At 42.0% G+C, this 24,267-nt stretch overlaps 2 protein-coding genes across 2 annotated transcripts in view; one reads left to right on the top strand and one right to left on the bottom strand.

Annotated features, from left to right (window-relative positions):
• RPL7A (ribosomal protein L7a) overlaps window positions 1–24,267 on the bottom strand; it is a 475,634-nt gene that overhangs the window by 206,383 nt on the left and 244,984 nt on the right. The window lies entirely within an intron of this gene.
• Window positions 1–24,267, top strand: part of ZDHHC15 (zDHHC palmitoyltransferase 15) — a 91,198-nt gene that overhangs the window by 6,176 nt on the left and 60,755 nt on the right. The window contains exons 3-6 of the mRNA XM_082264644.1: window positions 1,006–1,100; window positions 4,826–4,946; window positions 10,923–10,992; window positions 13,383–13,415. Of these exons, the coding sequence (XP_082120770.1) occupies window positions 1,006–1,100; window positions 4,826–4,946; window positions 10,923–10,992; window positions 13,383–13,415 (319 nt within the window). The remainder of the gene's footprint in view (window positions 1–1,005; window positions 1,101–4,825; window positions 4,947–10,922; window positions 10,993–13,382; window positions 13,416–24,267) is intronic.

Here is a 24,267-nt window from a genome sequence, read left to right as displayed (position 1 = left end):
ATAGGTATACAAATTTTTTAGTAGGTGTTTCCCTGAGATCTGAAAAATATTTCAAGGGTTTCTTTGAGGTAAAAAGGTTGAAAAACACTACATCCTAGTTTTTATCAGTAATTATTCTAATCTAGCAGTGTATGGGAGAGAGAACCACATTTCTTTTGCTGTGCCTTGTGAATAAGGGTAGAAGGGACACAGCTTTGCTTGAGCAGCCAACTTCTGTACATGTAGGAAGAATGTAATTCATGGTCAATGTTTGGATTGAACAAATCTACAGTAATATAAAAAGCCCCTTTTAATTAAAATAAGTATTTCTTATTTTTCTCACACCCTTAGGGGCATATTAATGGAGCAATGAAGGTAATTTCTCAACAAACATTCACTGGCGGTGAATCGCTATAATTTAAAACACTTGCAGCAGGATGATTCACCTGCGGTGAAAGTCATATTAATTGCTTTATAAATATTATTTTGCATGATATGCTCCATACTACCGTACAATAATATAACTTGTATGTACTGTACCAGGTAGTGTTATATGCAATTATTAAAGATATGCTGACAAAATAAAAAAAAAGCTTAATGGATGTCATTTAGTTTCAGTGACTACAATCAGCTAAAGTGTCAGGCCAAGTGGTTGGTATATTTTGTGTTCTCTGGCAGCAAAATGTTACCGCAGAGTCCACAACCCTACCCAGTTACTGTATTCATCATGAAAGGGTTGCCATTTAATATGGTGACTGCAGCAAATTTAGAGTGAGGTTGTTTCTGATGTATGGGCAGCTCTCCTCAGTAGAAGTGGGAAGTAGCAGGAATTTTCTGCAGATATCTCACTGCTACAGTGCCCAGAGAAGTAAGGACAGCCAGTCTGTGTTTCCGAATACTATGTCTGTCCACAAATTCTCACTTTCGGCCTTGCATTTTAGTATTTTAACATTTAATTTAGGCATACAGTGGAAATATTTGTGCTACTAATATGTATTTTTATTGTATTCTGTTTCCTCTCCACAGCTTTATATCTCTTCATATTTCATATAATGTTTTTACTCTTTATTTGGACGTACTGGAAAGCAATTTTTACCTCTCCTAAAGAGCCAACAAAAAAGGTGGGAATCTTCTATAGATACAATATTTAAATCTAGGTGGCCCTTTCGCATGGGCTGTCCAATCAGGTCCGCCTGTCAGTTTTTTTCGGTGGATCTGATCATACCCTCTAGTCTCCCCTATGGAGCAGCGGATTGTACGCTGACACCCGCCGATATCCGATCCAATCATGCCTGCAAAAAGCAGACGGGTGGTGGGCCTATTTTGCATCCGTCCATCAGATCGGATGAAAATGGAGAGGCGGTCTGTTTCCATCCGATTTTCCTATAGAGGAGAGTGGGACTGTGTCCATGACCGTGCAGCGGACACGGACCTGTCATCCGCCTGCTCAGCGAGCGATCCACAGCTGAGCAAGCGGAATCCGCTAGACTGAGGCGCCTGCGTGAAAAGGTCCTAAAGTGTCAATAAATCCAGAACTGATATTTTAAATCTGAGATAATGGCAAAAAGTTGAAACACTCCGGTTCATGGGCTGATTTACTAAAACTGGAGACTGCAACATTTGGTGCAGTTCTACATAGAAACCAATCAGCTTCCACTTTTTTTTTTTTTTTTTTCTTTGTCAAACTTTGTCTGTTGAACAAGCTGATTGGCTACCATGCATAGCTGTGCCAGATTTTGCACTCTCCAGTGCCCCGGTCTCTCTGGCAGTGGGATCTCTGCTCTGGAGTTCCCAGCTATCTCTGCCAGATGTGGCCATTTCAAGAGAGTTCAGTCTACATGCCCATTTTCCTTGTACTGAATGCAGCTCTGTAACATGGGTAATGCACTACTTGGAAGTTCAGAGTGTAAATCTTGCTGCTTGAGCACCCAAGAAGCTAGTGGATATTTCACGTTGCAAACATCCGTGTAAAATTAAAACACACAGGTGCCTTTTGTTTAGCCTTTAAAAATGTGGCATTTTTCAATGTACTTTTCTATCTGTGGTATCTTGTATATCAAATATAGTATTTATAGTGGTCTAGGAGATTGCAACCTCCTGTTTTCCTGTCGGAACATTCTTCCAGTAGTAAAGAACTGAACAGTGCATGATCTACCAGTCAAAATATCGCCCCACACCAAAAATTTGGTCTAGTCCAAGTATCCCGCTTCAAACACACGCTTGCTCCCCCTTGATGTCTGCACTTTTGCACACACAGCTCCCTCCCCAGTATCCTGTACCTGTGTCAGTATGGCGTGTTTAGCACACACAGCTCGCTTTGCAGTATTTGTGACAACAGTCAGATCTATACCCCAGTACACACAGCTTGCTTCCCTGTATCCATACCACTAGTGAGATCTATATCCCAGTACATACAGCTTGCTTCCCTGTATCCATACCACTAGTGAGATCTATACCCCAGTACATACAGCTTGCTTCCCTGTATCCATACCACTAGTGAGATCTACACTCCAGTACACACAGCTTGCTTCCCTGTATCCATACCACTAGTGAGATCTATAACCCCGTACAGACAGCTTGCTTCCCTGTATCCATACCACTAGTGAGATCTACACTCCAGTACATACAGCTTGCTTCCCTGTATCCATACCACTAGTGAGATCTATATCCCCGTACACACAGCTTGCTTCCCTGTATCCATACCACTAGTGAGATCTACACTCCAGTACACACAGCTTGCTTCCCTGTATCCATACCACTAGTGAGATCTATACCCCAGTACACACAGCTTGCTTCCCTGTATCCATACCACTAGTGAGATCTATACCCCAGTACACACAGCTTGCTTCCCTGTATCCATACCACTAGTGAGATCTATACCCCAGTACACACAGCTTGCTTCCCTGTATCCATACCTCTAGTGAGATCTATACCCCAGTACATACAGCTTGCTTCCCTGTATCCATACCACTAGTGGGGATCTATACCCCAGTACACACAGCTTGCTTCCCTGTATCCATACCACTAGTGAGATCTACACTCCAGTACACACAGCTTGCTTCCCTGTATCCATACCACTAGTGAGATCTACACTCCAGTACACACAGCTTGCTTCCCTGTATCCATACCACTAGTGAGATCTATACCCCAGTACACACAGCTTGCTTCCCTGTATCCATACCACTAGTGAGATCTACACTCCAGTACACACAGCTTGCTTCCCTGTATCCATACCACTAGTGGGATCTATACCCCAGTACATACAGCTTGCTTCCTTGTATCCATACCACTAGTGAGATCTATACCCCAGTACACCCAGCTTGCTTCCCTGTATCCATACCACTAGTGAGATCTATACCCCAGTACACACAGCTTGCTTCCCTGTATCCATACCTCTAGTGAGATCTATACCCCAGTACATACAGCTTGCTTCCCTGTATCCATACCACTAGTGGGATCTATACCCCAGTACAGACAGCTTGCTTCCCTGTATCCATACCACTAGTGAGATCTATACCCCAGTACACACAGCTTGCTTCCCTGTATCCATACCACTAGTGAGATCTACACTCCAGTAAACACAGCTTGCTTCCCTGTATCCATACCACTAGTGAGATCTACACTCCAGTACACACAGCTTGCTTCCCTGTATCCATACCACTAGTGAGATCTATATCCCAGTACACACAGCCCATTTCCAGGAATCCTGTGAGATATGTTGCCGCTATACTTGGCTCACTTTTCCAAATCCAAGTAACTAGAATGTGTCTAGGACAAAAATTTATTTTAAAGTAATGCATGCGATCAGTAAAGCATACACTCTAGTACACAGAGCTTGTTTTCTTATTATCTATACTACCTGCAAAACCTGCTCTTCAGCATGCACAACACACTCCCTTGTATCCATGGCACCAGTGAGATTTGTACACGGATGCTTGCAGCTTACTTCTCAGTATCCTTTCCCGGCAGTAAGGTCTAATAATAATTCAGTACATGCATCCCATGTCACCTGTGGGATGTACACTCCCAACAAACACAGCTCACTTTCCAGTATCCATGCCACATGAGATATACCCCCAGTAGCCAAACTTTCATTTAAAAAAACCTGTATGCTGACTTTTTTCTTTTCTTTACAGCCTCTTTCCCACTGAGAGTGCACACACAAATCTGATTTGTCCTGTGCATAAATGGGCACACTTTTTCTAAATTATAACCAGTAACTTCCATACCAGGGTGAAAACACTCTCTGTACTGTATCTATTTAATAGCAATGCTGCGACCCTGGGACAGGACTACTGAAACCTTCCCCTCTCCTCTTCATCATAAATAAAAGGGGAAGTCTGTAGTCCTCAGATAACTGGGAAACTATGTAACTGATATAATTGCAGTGCAAGCAGAGAGTACATCAAGTTATCACATGACAGGATTTCTGGCAAGATCAACACGTAATTATTTTGCAGTTCTCAAACAGATGTAACAAGACCTTTTCTGTGGTGTATTTAACAAACCAAAAGGAAGCAAATTCTAGCAGTAAATTGTCCGGCTTTGCATTCCTTTTAAAAAAATAAAATAAAAATACAGGCTAGAATTTTGTTGAGACTGGGAGCACAAGAGTGCACTGCAATGGATAATTGTTGTGTTAATATTCTTTTTTTAGTCATTAAATGAGAGTGCCTAATGCATATGACTCCATGTACCACATGCAATTATAGTCCAATTATAGTTAAATAATAGGTTCGTCGTAACTGGTTTTTATGAATGCTCATAAACTTTAGGTACATAGTTTTACTGTATTTCTAGCAAGAGATGTGTAGTTGTATGACTAAACCCATACTTGTGTTTTCAGTTTTTGCTGCCTTATGCTGAAAAGGAGCGGTATGACAATGAGGAGCGCCCAGAGATTCAGAGGCAAATCCTTGCTGAATTTGCAAAGAAGCTACCTGTTTATACCCGGACAGCAAATGGAGGTCAGCCAAGCACATATTTATGAAAGAGCTAGCAATCCACTATATCACCTATGTATTGGATCTTCATGTACGCTTGATGCGCAAATAACTCTGTTGCGCTAATAAGTGCACTTTTGGATATTAATATACGCCAAGCGCAATGAATTCCATTGTGCTAAAAAGCCCAGTTCTCAGCTCTTTTGTAAGGTAATGGAGCACGCTCAGCAGTACCTAGTAATAGACACACAGGCTGTTATCACATTGGATGCTTGATAGAATGTCCTGCCTAAAGCATTGAGCTCTGTTTTATTTATGGGACAATACAGTGTTAACAGCAGGAAATGATGGCTATACAACATCAGCAAATCAGTTCCAAATGTACAGTCACATGACATAAGTTACTCACATAGAATGACAATGCCAATGACACACCTGTATACATTTAAATATACAATAGAAAGGGGGAGTACACAATCGTGAATGAGCAGAACAGCATGCACGGCTTCCCGCCAGTGTTGGGTGGAAATCCACACACCGCAATTAACAATGAAACCCGCGTGTAGCTGAATTTGGGCCTAACGCTACACACTAGAACAATGCCTAATAGGATTATACTACTGTTCCCATAGATGGGAGGCTATCTGCAGGGAAAGAGCCATGCTGTTTCCACTATGGTGATCAGGCACAGTAGAAAGACATGAGTGTGTATCCCTTTCATAAAAGCAGATCGATATCAAAACAATATATTGACTTCACAGAGCAAACCTATCCCTGCCGAGCGAACAAATTTGCACATTATACAGGGGACCCTGCTGGTGGTCATATCCTTGCTGCTTGATCCTTGAACTCCGCACTGTAATACACATAGATCTCTTCCGGCAAATAGACCCACACATGGAGTGTTCGCCGGCGGAGATGTCTATGTAGAGTGAACGCGTCTACACATCTAACGGAAGGTTTTCACTGCCAGTAGTCTTTACTCAATGCTGGTTTGCCCGTACACGCTCTGAGTGTATTGCAAGCAAACTGACAACAGGAGCCATAATGACAAGGTAAATAAAACCCATCCTGAAAAATGTCCACACTAGTCCTAATAAAATTTCCACAACACCTAATAGCAGCCAGTCAAATTGAATCTCTTGAAATTCAGCTACTATTTTCCTTCCTTGCCTTGTGTTTTTTGTATGGGATCTCATAATTAAGGCAGAACTATACTCTTTTAATTGCCAACACCAACTTCTTTGCCTGGTCTTTTTTCGGTTTTGGATTTTCAGCCATCTTGATTGGCTGGGCCAGAATCATGCAACTCCCCACATGTGCACGGGAATTCAATCTGGCACAGAGTTACTGTATGCTGAGAATGTTTTTTAACTTTGCGGTGTAAAGATGATTGTGACCAAGTTTGTTTTATTGCAGAAAGTACATAGCATGTCTCTTCTGCAGTAAAGGGCCTGCTTGCTCACCATCTTTTCAGTATAGTTCTGATTTATTAAAGTGCCAGAGTATATTTGTTCTTTATCCATTTATATGAATCTTTTTTCCATGCACTGTATTTGTATTTCCATGCTTCTGTAAGACCAAGAGGGGATGGTGTCAAGTCCCAGTGGTTTGGCAAGTCAGATGACTGCTGACAGATGTTTCATCAGCCTTCATTCTTATGCCCCATACACATACACGTGCAGATTATCTGCAGACTTTTGTCTGCAGACTTACCTTTTCTATGTAGTGCAAGGGCCTGCCGGATTGCACACAAATTGAAAGTGTTTAGGTTTGACCTCATATTATATGGTTTTGGTAAGTCTGCAGACAAAAGTCTGCAGATAATCTGCACGTGTGTATGGGGCATTAGTGGAACCAACCTAGGATACCATTCACGCCTTTGTACTGCATTCAGTTCGGTTGTCATACTTCTTGCTTACTGCCTAGGAGATTGCTAATCATTTCAAAAACAAAATCCACACAATTCATAATGAGATATCCAGTTCCCAACCAGGTCCTGCACCCAACACTGCACTCAATGCTTTCCTCCTTCTGCCCTGTTACCACTGAGGAAGTTGCCAAACTCCTTTCCACTGCCCACCTCACCACCTGTCCCTTGGACCTGTTCCCTCACAATTATTGCAACCACCTTCCTGCTCTATCCTAAGCTTGCTAACCCACATCTTCAACCTTTCCCTCTCCTCTGGCACCTTTCCCTCCCCACTCAATCATGCACTGGTTATCCCTATACTAAAAAAAATTGGACCCCACCTGTTTGAATAACTTAAGACCCATCTCCCTTCTCCCGATTGCCTCCAAGCTTCTTGAACGCCTTGTCCACAACCGTATTCGCTTCTACCTCCACTGATTCAGTCTACTATGAATGCTGCTATACTAATATACTTTACTAACCAATCCCTTCAGTGGCTTCCCCTACCCCACCGTAAAAAAAACAAAATACTACAACATACAAGGCCATCCACAACATTTCCCCCAGCTAGATCACCACTCTCGTCTGCAGATATCGCCTAAATCTTCCTCTCCGCTTCTCCCAAGACCTCTAACTCCCTTGTTACCTCCTCCCATGCTTCTCTTCAGGACTTCTCCAGAGACTCGCCCATCCTCTGGAACTCCCTGCCCCAGTATGTCCTGTCAGCCCTACCCTGTCCACCTTTAGGCTTTCCCCGTAAACTCATTCAGGGAAGCCTATCCCACTAAAGGACCGTACCCGAGCCACCTCCATCAGATTATCCCCCGCAGCTATTTACTTTTTGTACCATCTCCCCCTCCCTTTAGATTGTAAGCTCCATGAGCAAGGCCCTCCCCTCCCTTCTGTATTGAATTGTATTGTAAAGCACTGCCCAAGCTGTTGGTCTTATATAAAAACCTGTATTCTAATAATACATTTTGTTTGTCAATTTCCAAAGCAATGATTAAAGTAGTTGTTATTGATACATATTTTTTAAAATAATAAACATGTTATACTTACCTGCTCTGTGCAGTGGTGCTGCATAGAGCGGTGCTTAACCTCCTCTTCTGGCGCTCCTACCAGCGTTCTTGGCTTACCCATAAGAGGCCACTTCCTATGGTGGTGCACCTTCCCCTTCCCTCTACCCCCGATCCCTCGCTTCAAGATTTAATTGATAGTCGCAGGAGCCAATAGCTCCACTGCTGCCTTCCATGTCCGGAGGGGGGGTGGGGAGAGGGAGAGAAGAGTGCTGCAACAGACGGAGCAAGACACTGGATTGACATAAGGCTTGGGTAAGTATAAAGGGGTTGAGGGAGCGATAAAACTTCTGGGACATTTTTATTTTTTTATCCTAATGCAGAGAATGTCTTTGCAATAATTTTATTAGGCATTGTCTTGCATGATTTTTATGTGTTCTTCAATTTTCCTTAACCCTATAGCTGAATTTCAGGTATGGCTACTTTTGCATGGTTACGTAGGTCCAAACTAGCCAAGCACGTGCCATACCCGGGCATCCCTCTGGAAGCTGGGAATCGCTAGCTGGCACAGATTCTAAAGTGATTGCTGCTAGCTTTCAGGTCCCATGCTGAGTAGCTGCCCTGCAGCTCAGTGAATACAGGAGGTCACTCGCTCAGCATCTGCACAATTCAGAAAACTCTTTTTGTTCTCTCAGTGAATACAAAAGTTTTCTTGATTGAACAAGTTGGAGATCAGCACACCACTGCCACACCTCTCCCTCTCACCCAATCAGAGAAGGTTTTTCATTCACTGAGAAAAATGCAAAATGTTCTGTAAATGGCACCCATGTTGAGTGATCTGTGACACGTGACCTGAAAACTAGCAACAACCACTGTAGTGTAGTGGTGCTTGCTATAGTGATTTATAGCTTCCAGGAGTATTACCCAAGTATGGCACATGCATTGTTACGTTGGTCCAAGCTGGACCAATGTACCAATTGCCATACATGCAATTTTAGCTTTGGGGTAAAAGGAAAAAATGCAAAAAAAAAAAAAAAATCTTGCAAGACCATGCATAATTTTGTGTTACAACTGACATTAAGTGCCGGTTCACACTTCTGCGATGCGGGAATGCTGCGAATATGCAGCCTGTTCCCGCATCGCATCCGCACCTCTGGCAGTTCACACTGCCATATGCGATAAGCAGGGGGTGTCAATTAAATGTTAACGACACCCCCAGTTTGATCGCATATCGCAGTGCGATCTGACAGTACGCACAGAATCGTATCGCACAAGTATGAAACACTGTGCTATACGATTCTGAGGCGGCTCAAAAAATGCCTCCTGTGCGTGTTTGGTGCATGGTGTATGGCTGAACTCGCATCCGCACAGGAGATCGCATGTAATGAAGGAGCAGTGCGCTCCGAATTACATGGGATCAGCGCATCCGCACTGATGTGAACCGGTGTTCCGTGAGAAAAACCTACCCTCGTCGGTGCACGGCAGTGTGTGTAACGCAGCGGTTACATTAAAACAGCTGTTCTGCAATATGAGTCATCTCCGCTCCTATCCCTGTCACTTCCCTGATCTCGGATAGTAAATATAAAATCGGCGGCGAGTGTATGAAAAGATAAATCACGGAGCCGAGAGCCGCTTTTATATTTACTAGCCGAGATCAGGGAAGTGACAGGGACAGGAGTGGAGATGACTCATATTGCAGAACAGCTGTTTTAATGTAACCGCCGCATGGGTAGGTTTTTTTCACGGTACACCGTGATCATTTCTTACTAGTGCGCATGCGCACTAGTCTGATCCTCAGCTGTTCCATTACGTATCCGGGGCTGTGAGCATGCGCACTGCTGCGCTGCTCAGCTGTTCCTGGCCGGAAGTGACGAGGGTAGGTTTTTCTCACGGGGTAGGTAATTCTCACGGAACACCGGCTCTAAAGTGGTTGTAATGTATACCCAATAAAGTGACTGGCCTCAGGTTATACAGAGATGAAACACATCCTCCTACATAAATTGCACTTGTTTATTTGCATTCTTCTCTCCTCTTTTCTCTCTCCTCTTTTCTCTCTCCTCTTTTCTCTCTTCTCTTTTCTTTTCTCTCTTCTCTTTTCTTTTCTCTCTTCTCTTTTCTTTTCTCTCTTCTCTTTTCTTTTCTCTCTTCTCTTTTCTTTTCTCTCTTCTCTTTTCTTTTCTCTCTTCTCTTCTCTTTTCTCTCTTCTCTTCTCCCTCCTAAAGCACACATTTTACACAGCATTTTGTCAGTTCTAGAAGGCAGAGGGCTAGGATCTGACATTACACAATGCACAGCATAGAACTGGTAGTGTAATCTGAGACCTAAGTGGAGGGAAAGGACACATCCCCTCTGCAAAATCTTATAGGGAAACATGCACAGCTGAGACTATCAGTCACCTACTGTGTGCTGGGAGGAGGGGGTAGGGCCATCCCTCAGGATTCTGTGCTATCAGCATAACCTGTCAGAAGTGACTTGTGTAGACAGAGGGAGGAGAGAGCAGATGGGAACCACACTAGATGCAAGGACATGGAGGCAAATGCTTTATTTTTTATTTCAGATGATTACAACAACTTTAAACAAATGTATAAAAACAGATCTGCGTACAGTGCAAAGCTGTGGAGTGGACCTTGGTTGGTCTCACTAAGACTTAAGGCTGATGAAAGATCTGTCAAAAGTCATTTGATATGCCACATCGCTGAGACTTGACTACATCCCCTCCTCATCTCATAAAGTACAGTGCAAGGCATCTTAAAGGATAAGTTCACTTTAAAAATAAATGCACATTTTTGTTGCAGCCTGGAAAGCATTGCACCAGTGATCAGCAGATTGCTGATGGCATGCGCATGCTTGTATGGGGAACTTCTTCCCATACTGCTGTCACAGGGAGAGGGGGGAATGGTGGATGGCTGCAGCAGTGGGAACATGTAACATGTTCCCAAAGGTGAACGTATCCTTTAACCTTGCTCTACTGATGTAGATGAGCGTATACTTCTGTAAATATAAACATTGCCATACAACTAAGAGTGAACGTAAACCGCACTGGATTCTGATCCATACTGCTATATATTTCAGCAACTCGTTTCTGTGATCGGTGCCAGGTGGTGAAGCCTGATCGCTGTCATCACTGCTCTGTGTGTGGAATGTAAGTATCTTAAAACCATACCGCTTTTTTTTTTTTTTTCTTTTCTTGTCCCTGTGCATTTTTTTTACAATATATTTGTTTTTTGTTCTTTTAATTAGTGGTCTGAATTAATCTTCCTTTTATGAAATCTACATTTCAAAGTTCTTGCTGTTAGAATGCACAGTCATTCATAGTTTTATGGTCATTAAAGCAATCCTGTCAGTTGCATCAATGTCAGACAGATCTAACAATACAGCCAGATTACACTGTACCTTGTGGTGTCTGTAGTATCTTTCTCTAAAGCCTCATACACACGATGAAAATATTGGATGGATAAATCTTTTTTTTTTTTTTTGCATGCTAGTTTTAAAAACCAATGGGTTACTAAACTTGCGAAAGTTGTCGTACAACGTAATACAACTTTGGAAGTGATACAGTGTACTGTATTCTTTCATTTTGGAGCGTGCATAGTCTCTCTTCTGAATTATTTATTTTCAACGAATGCTGTACTGATAACATGAAAATCATTTATTCTTTGATTGCCCCCAGATATTTTTGGATTAACTGTCTTGATCGTTTCTCATAAACTGTGTACCATCAGATTATCATATAATCACTTTGAAAGTGGTATTTTTTTTTTTCTGGCCAATTTTCTGATCGTGTGTACTAGGCACTACTCTTCTGTGATCCTGGCGAACCTCTGGGTTTTGGGGGCATACTGTATGCAGGGCCCTACCTCTTCCTGACAAAGTTATGTCCCATCCTCCATTCCGTCTACACTTTTAGGGTTACGATACACATTACAATCAACTTTAGATTTACCAAAACCTTGTAATGTGAGGACCTACCTAAACAATGAAATTGATTTGTGTCCAGTCAGGCAGGCCCCAACATTATTGTTGGCAGAGGAGATTGTACAGTCAGATTGTAGACTGTGTAATGAGCTTTAAAGTATAACTAGTAAATTTTGATATAGTATTATGTAGGTTTTATAGGTTTTCGAATCCCTCCACACCCTGTCAGGTTGTTTAATTTGGTCTGTGGCCCAGTTAGGGAATTCACCCTCTCCCTTTGTCCTGTTCACGATTTTCAGTGGAAGTATAAGAAAATCCAGAATTTTGAGTTGTCATCAGAAGAGGAAGGGAAACTCCTGATGGGGACACTAGTTATGGTGAAAATGAAAGATATCATCAGTTTGGAGGGATTTCTTGTTTTGGCTATGGAACAGGAAGTGAAGAAAAATATCCCCAATGAAGTGCAGATCACAAAACAACTTATAGGGGTTAAAGCCTTCCCTTAGGCCGGCCATACATGGTTCGAATCTTGGCTGGTTCAGCAGGAACTGGCCAAGATTCGTACCGTAAATGGGCAGGCTGAATGTACTAAATTGACCAATCGATCAACTTGAATACAACCAGCCTACCGGATTTGCTTCTAGTTATTGCAAGCGGCTGCTATAGCCGTTAGCGATAATCACTGTTTGACGGGGGCGGCTTCCCTGGCTATTATACCGATCCATTCGCTTAAAGTTGTTGTAACTCCTCCCCACCTCTCCCCTCATGCCTGTGTAATTCTATTTTCTGCAGCTGCTCCAGTGCTTGTAAATTTAAGAAACTCGTATTAATTACTTTGATCCTGTCTGTTATAGGTCCCTGTTCAGTACAGTGTGTGTGTTTTTCCTAAAATTGTAATGCTAAATACCTTCTTTGCAGAGCCCTGCTGTGCAGACACTTGATCTCCCTCTGCTAGCTTGCATTCATTAGAGGGAAATCTTAGCCCCTCCCACTGTACTTACTCAGGAAAAGAAGCAGAGGGATGTCACGTGACAGGACAGCAGGGCTCTGCAAAGAAGGTATTTAGCATTATATTTTAGGAAAACACACCGTACTAAACCCAGAGAATAAAAGTAATTAATACATATGGCTTTACAACCACTTTAACTACTTGGTTCCCTAATTCAGAGCAAGTATGCAGATTAAGAAAGCTAAAATAATGACTGAATTCTTTATCAGTATGCTTGTACTGACCTAAGTGGGGTACACACTATGAGAAAATCAGATGAGCGGTCGTCTGATTTTCCATTTAGTTGTGTATCATGTAATCGACCGTGATATTAACTTGTACGACAATTCTTGAATGACAAAGTGTATAATTCCTATGTTTGTTGCCACCTTCTTCCGGTTGTTGTTTATTTTTGCTTCTGATCATGGACATTTTTCTCTATTCCATTATTTTTATATGATTATTGTACACATCGGACTTTGTATTCACATACGATAAAAATTTTAGTGTGCACCTTCCTTCCTTGTTTTTTTTTTTCATCTTAACAGTTGGAGACGGCTGTCAAAAGTGGAAATTCTGCTGCTGGCGAAATTAATCTTCTTTTTTTTTTTTTTTTTTTTTTGTCATAGGTGTGTCTTGAAGATGGACCATCATTGCCCATGGTATGTATCTGGAATAATGCTTGTATTATGCACTTTGCAAAGAAAATGCCACCCAGCACTGAAGCTTCCATAGTTTAAGCCAAGCTCCAAACAAAACATTCTACCTTGTTTTATACTGTTTCTAAGTTGCAGTTCTATTTTTTTAGAGTATGAACCATTGAAGAGTTTGTTACCCTTGGAAAAAAAAAAAAAAAAGACCCTGTTCCTATTTAAAGTATGAATAACAGCAAAGTGCTTGTGCTGTGTAATTTTTGGCCCCTTGTAGCCTATAAAATACCTGGTTGATCCTGCCTGGTTCTTTCCTGGGAACTGATCCCAATTTATTATGGCTGCTGAGCCCTGACACCGTGGTCAGTTACGTGCCTCCGTTATCTGCACCTCTCCTCTGTCGTTCCCCCCCCCCCCTCGCCTCCCTGCCTTTTTAGCTAGTGACAGTGCCCACCCTTCCCGTCCTGCTGCTGAAATAACTGTGAAATTTGGCACTCAAGCCTACGCCTATCTCCTTCTTTCCTCCCGACTGACCTCAGCGGGGAATTCTCTGCCCCTCCCACTGTAGCTGTCAGAATGGGAGAGGGGACAGCGGTCGATCACGTGAGTGGTGCTCTGAAATAAGGTATAGAATGGCATTTTTAAATAAAGCACATAGCATTATCAAACATAGGGGGTTGCCTGAGAATTACCAAGTGGGGTTACAACCACTTAAAACTGTCAGGTTATGATTGGGGACACATCCCTATACTATGTCAGGACAGAAAGTGATGGGACATTTTTCCAATTGAAAGAATTAGAACTTTGACAGTGCTTATGTTTCGGTCTGTGCCTCCTTGTCCTGGTGACAACCACGCCCCTCACTTTGTTGAATTTGAGTCAAAGGGAGAAGGTGAGGGAACAATTTCCAAAAATACTGGAAATTAAAGCTATACTTGTGTAGAAAGGGAACCTTATGGCTAACTTGTGGTTACAGATACATGTTAGCATTAAAAGGAACTGGTCGGGGTAGATGCATTGAGGCTTTAATCCTCCCTCCTTCATTACCTGGTGAATCAGTTACCTAAAAAAGCATGTGCCTATCAGTTGTTCTGTTACTAGTCTGGTTGAATGCTTTTGAAAATATAGATGGCTAGATATATTTTGAATGTTTTTCCAGGTATAACTTGCTGAGGATGACAATCCTGGAGCTTGCTTCAGGCACAAGTTAGGAATGGCAGCTCCCTCGTCTATCTTGCCAGGCTCCTACTAAGGATAATGTATGGGTAATTTCAGGACTGGATGAGTCAGATTTTTTTTTTTTCAGTATCTCTACCAGAAATATTTAATGATCTGCATTGAAAAGGGGTTGTGTTGGGGTTGTGGGCAGGGCTTTGGGTGGTTAATATTTAAAATAAACCGTGGCCTAAAGATATGTGAACACTTGTAAACATCAAACAAATGTAAAATATTTACCATGGCATGTATACGGTGTGTGTCAATGACCTAAGCATGTGATTGCCTGTAGTGTTTCGTTGCAATTCTAACATAAGGGTTTTGCTGCTCAGCACACAGAAAATGTGGCATGTACTGATCTGCCCCCTGATGCCAGGTAGTCCATTTGAACATATCTATATTAGTGATATGTTAAGATCAAAAACTGTTATGACAACGCATGCATAAACATATGCTATTCTCTGCAAAATTTGTCATAAATTTTGGATTTCTACGTATTTAATAATCCACTCAAAAAATCATAGTGTATTTATTGTGTTAACAAATCTACTGTGTAGTGCAAGTGTTAAAGCAGTAGTAAACGCCTCATAATGAGGCTTACCTGTAGGTACAGTGAATATCTCTTAAACTTGCAGTATTTAGTTTACACTGGATGCAGCTGGTGATGTCACTGGCGCATGCACTGAAGTTGGGTCATCGTGGCTCAGCCATTCACAGGATCGGAGTCTTCAAACCCAGGAGGAAGACCAGGGCAAGATGGAAGCCTTGTCAGCAATGACAGCGCTCTGTTGGAGGGCTTTGTTCTAAGGTAAGTATTTCATAATGTGCTAGTATGCAATGCATACTAGCACATTATGCCACTGCCTTGCAGGGTATCTTTTATTTGTTTTTTAACTACATCATTACAACGCTATAGCTGAAAGACTGCTACAGTGTGCATCTCTCGTTCTGGGAGGGCGTCCATGGACGTCCTTTCAGAACCACGCCCCCACCCGAGTGCCTCCTGGGTGCACTCTGTAAACGCTGTGTGCTTAGGACACAGCTGATCACAGATCGTGGGAAAGAGCCAATCACAGCGGTCTTTTACTAATATATACAGTGGGTACGGAAAGTATTCAGACCCCCTTAAAATTTTCACTCTTTGTTATATTGCAGCCATTTGCTAAAATCATTTAGGTTCATTCTTCTTCCTCACGAATGTACACACAGCACCCCATACTGACAGAAAAACACAGAATTGTTGACATTGTTGCAGATTTATTAAAAAAGAAAAACTGAAATATCACATGGTCCTAAGTATTCAGACCCTTTGCTGTGACACTCATATATTTAACTCAGGTGTTTTCCATTTCTTCTGATCATCCTTGAGATGGTTCTACACCTTCATTTGAGTCCAGCTGTGTTTGATTATACTGATTGGACTTGATTAGGAAAGCCACACACCTGTCTATATAAGACCTTCCAGATCACAATGCATGTCAGAGCAAATGAGAATCATGAGGTCAAAGGAACTGCCTGAAGAGCTCAGAGACAGAATTGTGGCAAGGCACAGATCTGGCCAAGGTTACAAAAAGATTTCTGCTGCACTTAAGGTTCCTAAGAGCACAGTGGCCTCCATAATCCTCAAATGGAAGACGTTTGGGACGACCAGAACCCTTCCTAGAGCTGGCCGTCCGGCCAAACTGAGCTATCGGGGGAGAAGAGCCTTGGTGAGAGAGGTAAAGAAGAACCCAAAGATCACTGTGGCTGAGCTCCAGAGATGCAGTCAGGAGATGGGAGAAAGTTGTAGAAAGTCAACCATCACTGCAGACCTCCACCAGTCGGGGCTTTATGGCAGAGTGGCCTGACGGAAGCCTCTCCTCAGTGTAAGACACATGAAAGCCCGCATGGAGTTTGCTAAAAAACACCTGAAGGACTCCAAGATGGTGAGAAATAAGATTCTCTGGTCTGATGAGACCAAAATAGAACTTTTTGGCCTTAATTCTAAGCGGTATGTGTGGAGAAAACCAGGCACTGCTCATCACCTGTCCCAACAGTGAAGCATGGTGGTGGCAGCATCATGCTGTGGGGGTGTTTTTCAGCTGCAGGGACAGGACGACTGGTTGCAATTGAGGGAAAGATGAATGCGGCCAAGTACAGGGATATCCTGGACAAAAACCTTCTCCAGAGTGCTCTGGACCTCAGACTGGGCCGAAGGTTTACCTTCCAACAAGACAATGACCCTAAGCACACAGCTAAAATAACGAAGGAGTGGCTTCACAACAACTCCGTGACTGTTCTTGAATGGCCCAGCCAGAGCCCTGACTTAAACCCAATTGAGCATCTCTGGAGAGACCTAAAAATGGCTGTCCACCAACGTTTACCATCCAACCTGACAGAACTGGAGAGGATCTGCAAGGAGGAATGGCAGAGGATCCCCAAATCCAGGTGTGAAAGACTTGTTGCATCTTTCCCAAAAAGACTCCTGGCTGTATTAGATCAAAAGGGGGCTTCTACTAAATACTGAGCAAAGGGTCTGAATACTTAGGACCATGTGATATTTCAGTTTTTCTTTTTTAGTAAATCTGCAACAATGTCAACAATTCTGTGTTTTTCTGTCAGTATGGGGTGCTATGTGTACATTCATGAGGAAGAAGAATGAACTTAAATGATTTTAGCAAATGGCTGCAATATAACAAAGAGTGAAAAATTTAAGGGGGTCTGAATACTTTCCCTACCCACTGTATATATAATGTCCAATCACATGTAATCAGTGTACTGATAATCAGTGCCACCTATCAGTGCAGCGAAGGGAAAAAAAATACTTATTTGCAAAATTTTATAACCTAAAAAAATGTGTGTGATTTTAGCAATTATTTTTAGCAATTAGATGTGTGATTAAGTACCACCAACAGAAGGCTCTAGCTGTCTCAAACATTTCATATGGGTACAGAACTGCATGACTGTGTAATTGTCATTCAAAGTGCAAAAGCACTGAAAGCTGAAAATTGGTTTGGGCAGAAAGGGAATGAAAGTGTCCGGCATTGAAGTGGTTCACTACTGCTTTATTTGTCATAATGAATGTTTGTTTATTTTTAGCCATGCTGATATTTTGACCTCCCATGGGATATTGCTGCGAGCAGTGATGGTCTTTGTGACTTTTAATAACTGTTAAATTAAAAAAACGACGTAGCGCAGAAACTTAGAGTAACTTCACTTTCATGGGGAATAAAAATGACAAATAGTTGTATTGTTGTTGAATGTTTTTAAAAACGACCTTTCCATTTCAATCTGCAGCCGTTGTAATTTTCTGTAAAATGCTATATGGCTACCTGGAGGTGTTCTGTTCACAGAATGTGTAAAGAACGCACCCGGAAAGATAATTTCCTGCTTGTGTGATTGACTCTCTGATTGAAGCTGAGTTGTGGGCCAACTCAATATTGAACCCTACAGACTAAAGCCCCGTACACACGTACCGATCGTCGGCATACAAATGTTCGTCTTTTCTCCCCGGGATGTCGGTGTCTGTTGAAAAGTGCAAAGACAGCACAAGGACAGCACAAGAATTTTGTCTGCAGACTTCAGCTGACTGCAGAAGTGATGTCATGTAATGGTTAACTTTCCCTGTGTTTTTAATTTTCTGAGCATGCCCAGTCTTGCAAATCTGCGGTCTGTCGGCCGAATTCTGTACTGACAGGCGAACAATCGTCCGTTCTGGTGTCCGCAGACAAAAATTTTCATGTTTGCACGAAAGACTTTTGTCCGCGGATTGTGCGCAGACATCTGTCGGAGGCACCATACTAACACGCGTACAATCGGCAGATCTTTCGTCCGCCGACGTTTGTATGCCGACGATCGGTACGTGTGTACGGGCCTTAAGACTGGGATGCCATTAAAGTTCATGTGCGTGTAAAGGCAGGCATCCTAAACTTTTGGTAATATTGTGTATATGCTCCCCTCCCTCAGTGGACATCAATTTTAATCAAGGTAATGCATGCATATGGTATTAGGACCACAAAGAGACCTCCACCAGACTTTTGGGGTTCAGTCCGTATCCCCTTCTAGCTCTCACAACTTGGCAACCTTTCTGATAATCAACATTGGAGGTGATTTTACAAGGCAAAATTACCATTTTACACTGGTATGGACTAGTATTCCAGCATTTCTTCCTCATTTAGATAATGTGACCCAAGGGCTGACCTAAAGGGGCAAACGTACGCAGACGTCCAATTTCCTCCTTCTCAACCTATGACCTAATCGGTTATTAGAATTCCAGCAGCTGGCTTGTACGGCGCCCAAGGTTGTAATGCTGCACAATTAAAACCGGTGGCTTTGTATAATAAAATAAAGGCAGGCTTAATCCACCTGCCAGCTTGTTTATATTTTTGGCAGTTGGAAGCAGTTTTTAGGTGTTTCACCAAGGCACCCTTGTTGAAAAAAGGCTGTTGTGGCATTAGCAATTAAGCCTATAATCTGTTGGATAACAGAAGTGTATTTATTTATTTTTTGTATAGGAAATAAACTATGATGTGTTCTATACAAACCGCTTATTACCTAACATTTGCAATTGACTTCAGCCAAGTTATGTTCCCTAGGTTTGTAATTCTCAACCACTGACGGCATATTAATCAGAATATGCTTGTTAGGTTTCTTGATCTAGAATGCCAGGATTGTGGTTTAACCTGATTTATTGTTTGCACCAAGCTGTATGACAAGAATATTTTAAAAGTTAAAATAAATTATCAGCTATTTTATAGGATAGGGATGAACCCAGTCCTACAAGCGGTGAACCATGACAGTGGTTTACAAAAAGGGGTTTTGGTGAGGTAAATGGTGCTGCCTTTCAGTAGGTGTTAGGGGGAACTATATGTAAACGTTAAAGGTGGGATATTTCAACGCAGAGTATTCCGAAGTACATGTATCGACTTTTTTTTTTTCTACACCACAATGATTGCAAACAGTACAAATAAATAAATAAAAAGTGCCAGTAGTGCAGCAAAGGTGCTGTATTGTGATGTAAATGATAAATTGTTGGTTAATAAATATTATTGAAATGCCAATAAATATAAATATAGATAAATATAAGGTGCTCAGTGGAAAGTGACGGATGTATAAATAAATAAATAAATATCCCAAATATCTCAGCGAGTGGTCAGTGAATATATCAACAAATACAAAAATATATTCAAAGCTGGTGATTATGTACAGAAGATTAACGTGATCAGGCTGCTCCTGATGATCAATCATGATGATGGTCAATCACGTCATTTCCGCTACCTTGGTACGCACATCCGGTGTTTGGAACGCATAGTGTTCCGGAAGTTTAACGCGAACAAGGAAGTTGCGGTCCCTATACCAGTCTTTGCACGTTTACCTGTTTGCTATGCAAGTACCGTTTTTATTTAATAAACTCAGGAATTTTTTGCAATACTTCACTATATGAGGCTCTTCTTCTTCTTATGTATGATCTGGAAATTGCTGCAATCATTTGATGGGATGCTAAAGTTATATTGAACATGCTAAGTATATGAGAGAGGTTATCCGGTGGAGCCACTGAAGCCACCAGTACCTGGGCCCTGTTTGCCAAGAAGGAACCCCTTATAACGTCTTGCTGGTTACCCCTGTTGGGGTATTGAGCTCCGGTGAGTGCGGGCAGAATTGAGAGGGGAGCACTTGCTTCCTTCCCCGACACGTTCCAGTTGGATCACCCCGAGATTCACCCATCAATTTTCTCTGGAATTTTTTTCACCAACCATTTTGATGGACTTCTATTGCTGAATTCAATTGCATCACTTTTGTTCACTTACTGGCCACCTTGCAGAGCAGGACTCTGCAATTATAGTTGGGCAGGCCGCACCAAGTCACTTTATATTTATCAATTTGTGGTTCTCTATATATTTGCTTTTTAGATATTATTTATAAGAAATAATTAATTATCACCACATCACTTTATTAGTTTATTGATCACGTTAGTCTTCTGTACATAATCACCAGCTTTGAATATATTTTTTGTATTTGTTGATATATTTACTGACCACTCCCTGAGATATTTGGGATATTTATTTATTTATACATCCGTCACTTTCCACTGAGCGCCTTATATTTATCCATATTTATCTTTATTGGCATTTCAATAATATTTATTAACCAACAATTTATCATTCACATCACAATACAGCACCTTTGCTGCACTACTGGCACTTTTTATTTATACATTTTTTATTTATTCATATGTACTGTTTGCAATCCATTGTGGTGTAAAAAAAAGTTAATACATGTACTTTGGAATACTCTGCGTTGAAATTTTCCACCTTTTAACGTTTACATATAGTGCCCCCTAACACTTACTGAAAGGCAGCGCCATTTACCTCACCAAAACCCCTTTTTTTTTTTTTCATTATTAAAATAAAAACCTTCGGATTGTATTTTGAGGTAGGCTGCAGCCCTTAGCCATTCCATAGCGTCGAATTTCTAAACCCCCTGATTTCATGACAGGGGTTTGTTGATGCACTTATGCTCTGAAAGGAGCTGCCTACCTGGAAGGGCGCCGAAATATAACTGATTTAAGAGAATAGAACATTGGAGTGAAGGATCCACTTACCACATAGGAAATGCATTTTCCTGAAGACTATTAAGAAAATAAATAAAAATATGGATCATTTCAGCACTATATTAGTAATTGTTTTTTTCCTAATGTACAAAAATTAATAAACCCAGTGAAATACACTGGGTTTTTTTAACGTAGATTAAGCCTCACCGTCTCACCCCATAGGCTGTGGGACACCCTAGAGTTACCAGTAACAAAGAAAAAGAGTAACAAGAGAGCTATTCAAAGAATAGGTAATGTTCCCATGCGGTGTTTAGGCTGAAATAAAATCAATGCTTTATTGAATATTCTAAACATGGGTATCAAAATATCACATCTATCAGCAACTGGTCACAAACATGACATACAAACAAATAAAACACATCCAGGTGGCAAGCCGGGGCTTTAAACTTGCAGAACTATGCACAAAAGTTCAAAAATAAATGCATCAAAAACGAAAAAGGATGATCAAGGACTGCCAAACATCACTGGTAATCTGCTGAAACTAATTGGAATGTAATACTGCTACTATGGAATTTGCTAAAGGTAGAGCTGAACAAGTTAATTGCAGCTGATGAAATGATATTGACTCCAAAATGCAAGATAGTCACTGGCGTTTTTATAAGTCTGTAATGCAAATAGCCTGACCCCAAAGTGATCTGTGGTTGTGATGTATTCACACCTCAAGGGTAATTAGTGGAAAGTCCAAAACAAGGCGTACATCACCTTTTCACAGTGCAACAATCCGTAGCTAAGCAGGTGTGATCAAAAATCAGGCAGGAGTTCAAATTGAGGAGATATATGTTAGAAGGCAGTAATCCAAGCCAGATCGCGATTCAATAATTCTATCCATCTAGATATGCTGTTGCTCAAAACCTGTATGATAGATTTCAAGATGATAGACTTTGCTGCCCACAGACTTGTTTCAAAAGGGCGACACAACCTCTTGCTATGATGATCCTGCCCAGAACCGGGGATTCTGAATAAACATAACCGGCACTTGGGCTGCAGTGTCTTTAGTGCTCAATGGCTTTATGAAAGCGGGGATCGCATAGGCGCATGTAGATCAAACACACTTCAGTATAGCTGATGACTCCCACAGGTGTAACAAGGGGAGTACACGCTGAGCAGGATAAACAATGTATCACCAAACAATTTATTTTGGGAGTATATACTCACTGCTCTTGCCGCATCATCCTCTCCTGTGAATTACGGAGTAAAGGTATAGTCGTCATGAAGATCAAGTGGTAGTTCTAGTCCTTTTCAAATTGTGTAAGTAATGTATGTCATCGTAGGATGAAAAAGTGCTGTAGGGTGCAGTCCCGTGAATCCAACCCACCCAAGGTATAATGCGGTCAGGGTATCAACAGCTTATAGTCGTATCCTCTTGTGCCACGCAGTAGGGCTTCGGGGAAGACTCGGGACACCCCGGCTCGTCACCTGGAGACAAGACGTCATTTGATGACGCGTTTCGTCTACCAATCAGCAGACTTCAGATCAGGGAGGGGATACAGCAAACCTTTTATATTCTGTGAGCCACCGGGCTCCTCAGTGCCCTCCCTTGTTATGAGGCTGTTAAAAAGCTTTAGTCCCGGTTCACACTACCGCGACTTGTCAGGCGACCTGTCAGCCTGACAAGTCGCAGTCCATTCAGTGCTACGGGAACCGTTCTAATATGAGCGACTTGCATTGATTTCAATTATGTGAAGTCCGTGCAAGTCGCGCCGAAGTCGCGGTGCACGCGACTTCACAGGTCGCCCCCTAAGTCGGATCGCCTTATGCCGCATACACACGTGCAGATTATCTGCAGACTTACCAAAACCATATAATATGAGGTCAAACCTAAACACTTTCAATTTGTATGCAATCCGGCAGGCCCTTGCACTACATAAAAAAGGTAAGTCTGCAGACAAAAGTCTGCAGATAATCTGCACGTGTGTATGGGGCATTAGTGTGAACCGACACTTATTGTAATGTTGCAACACAGTAGCATATGGAGTAGCAAAACCTATCAAAAAACAAATGTGGCTATAAGTATCCATATCCCAAGGGGAAAAGAGGTAACAGATTTTCTCCAAACTATCCTAATCATATATTCAATAGGGATCATCTTAAAGCGGAGTTCCACCCTGGTTATACATTTTTTTACAAAAATACCCCCGGGACAGTCAGGGCTAGCACATTCCACAATGGCTAGCCTCTGATCTGTCCCGGGTTGCACTTACCTTTCAGGAGATATACTTACCTTGAAATTGTCTTCTCCAGCGCTGCCATCTCAGGTGTGGGCAGCTTGAAGCCAGCACGATCCTCTTCCGCGTCCTCTTCGGTCCTCTTCCTCCTTCTTCGGTCCCACGATGCACTGCACCGGCCCCGACGTCACTTCCGGGTCGCGCGCGTCATCCCTCCACAGCTTCTGGGCATGCCCAGAAGCTGTTTAGAAGGGGATGACGCGCGCGCCCCGGAACTGACGTCGGGGCCGGTGCAGGCGCAATGATTCCTGGGAGCTATGACGTTCAGCTCCCAGGAATCATTGCAAAAGCCAGGAAGTGACGAATCGCCGTGGCCGCCGAGGGGAGGAAGAAGGAAGTAAGGTGAGTATATTTTCTCTAAAAGGTAAGTGAAAAAAAAAAAAAAATTGCGATTATCCATTTGTTTTTCAGGTGACCGGGAGCGAGAAGATGGAGGTAAGTATAAATTTCGGGTGGAACTCCGCTTTAATCAATTTGATGAGGAAGTAAGTTTACAGTTGTACAGCTTTAAATGTCATAAAGGGACATTTTGGTCATTTCGAATCATGAAAAAATCAAAAGAAAAATAATAAAATTCCATTCAGAAAATGGGCAAAATAAAGGATTCATAGCAGGAATATCTCCGAAGCCCAACTTCCAAAATTAAAAATGGCCATTAAAGCGGAGTTCCGGCCTCAAAATCGACATAAGCGATTTTGGGCCATCAGCTTGCTTTAGGTCACCTTAAAAACAAATGGATAGTTACATTTTTTTTTTTTTGTTTACTTACCTTGTTATTGAAGAAAATATACTCACCTTTCTTCCACTTCTTCCCTCTGCGGCCTGCGCCGTCACT

The sequence above is a fragment of the Pelophylax lessonae genome, assembly GCF_965119305.1.
Source record: "Pelophylax lessonae genome assembly, chromosome: 7".
NCBI lineage: Eukaryota > Metazoa > Chordata > Amphibia > Anura > Ranidae > Pelophylax > Pelophylax lessonae.
Note: the sequence above shows the minus strand (reverse complement) of the source record. Positions and strands in the feature narration are given on the sequence as shown.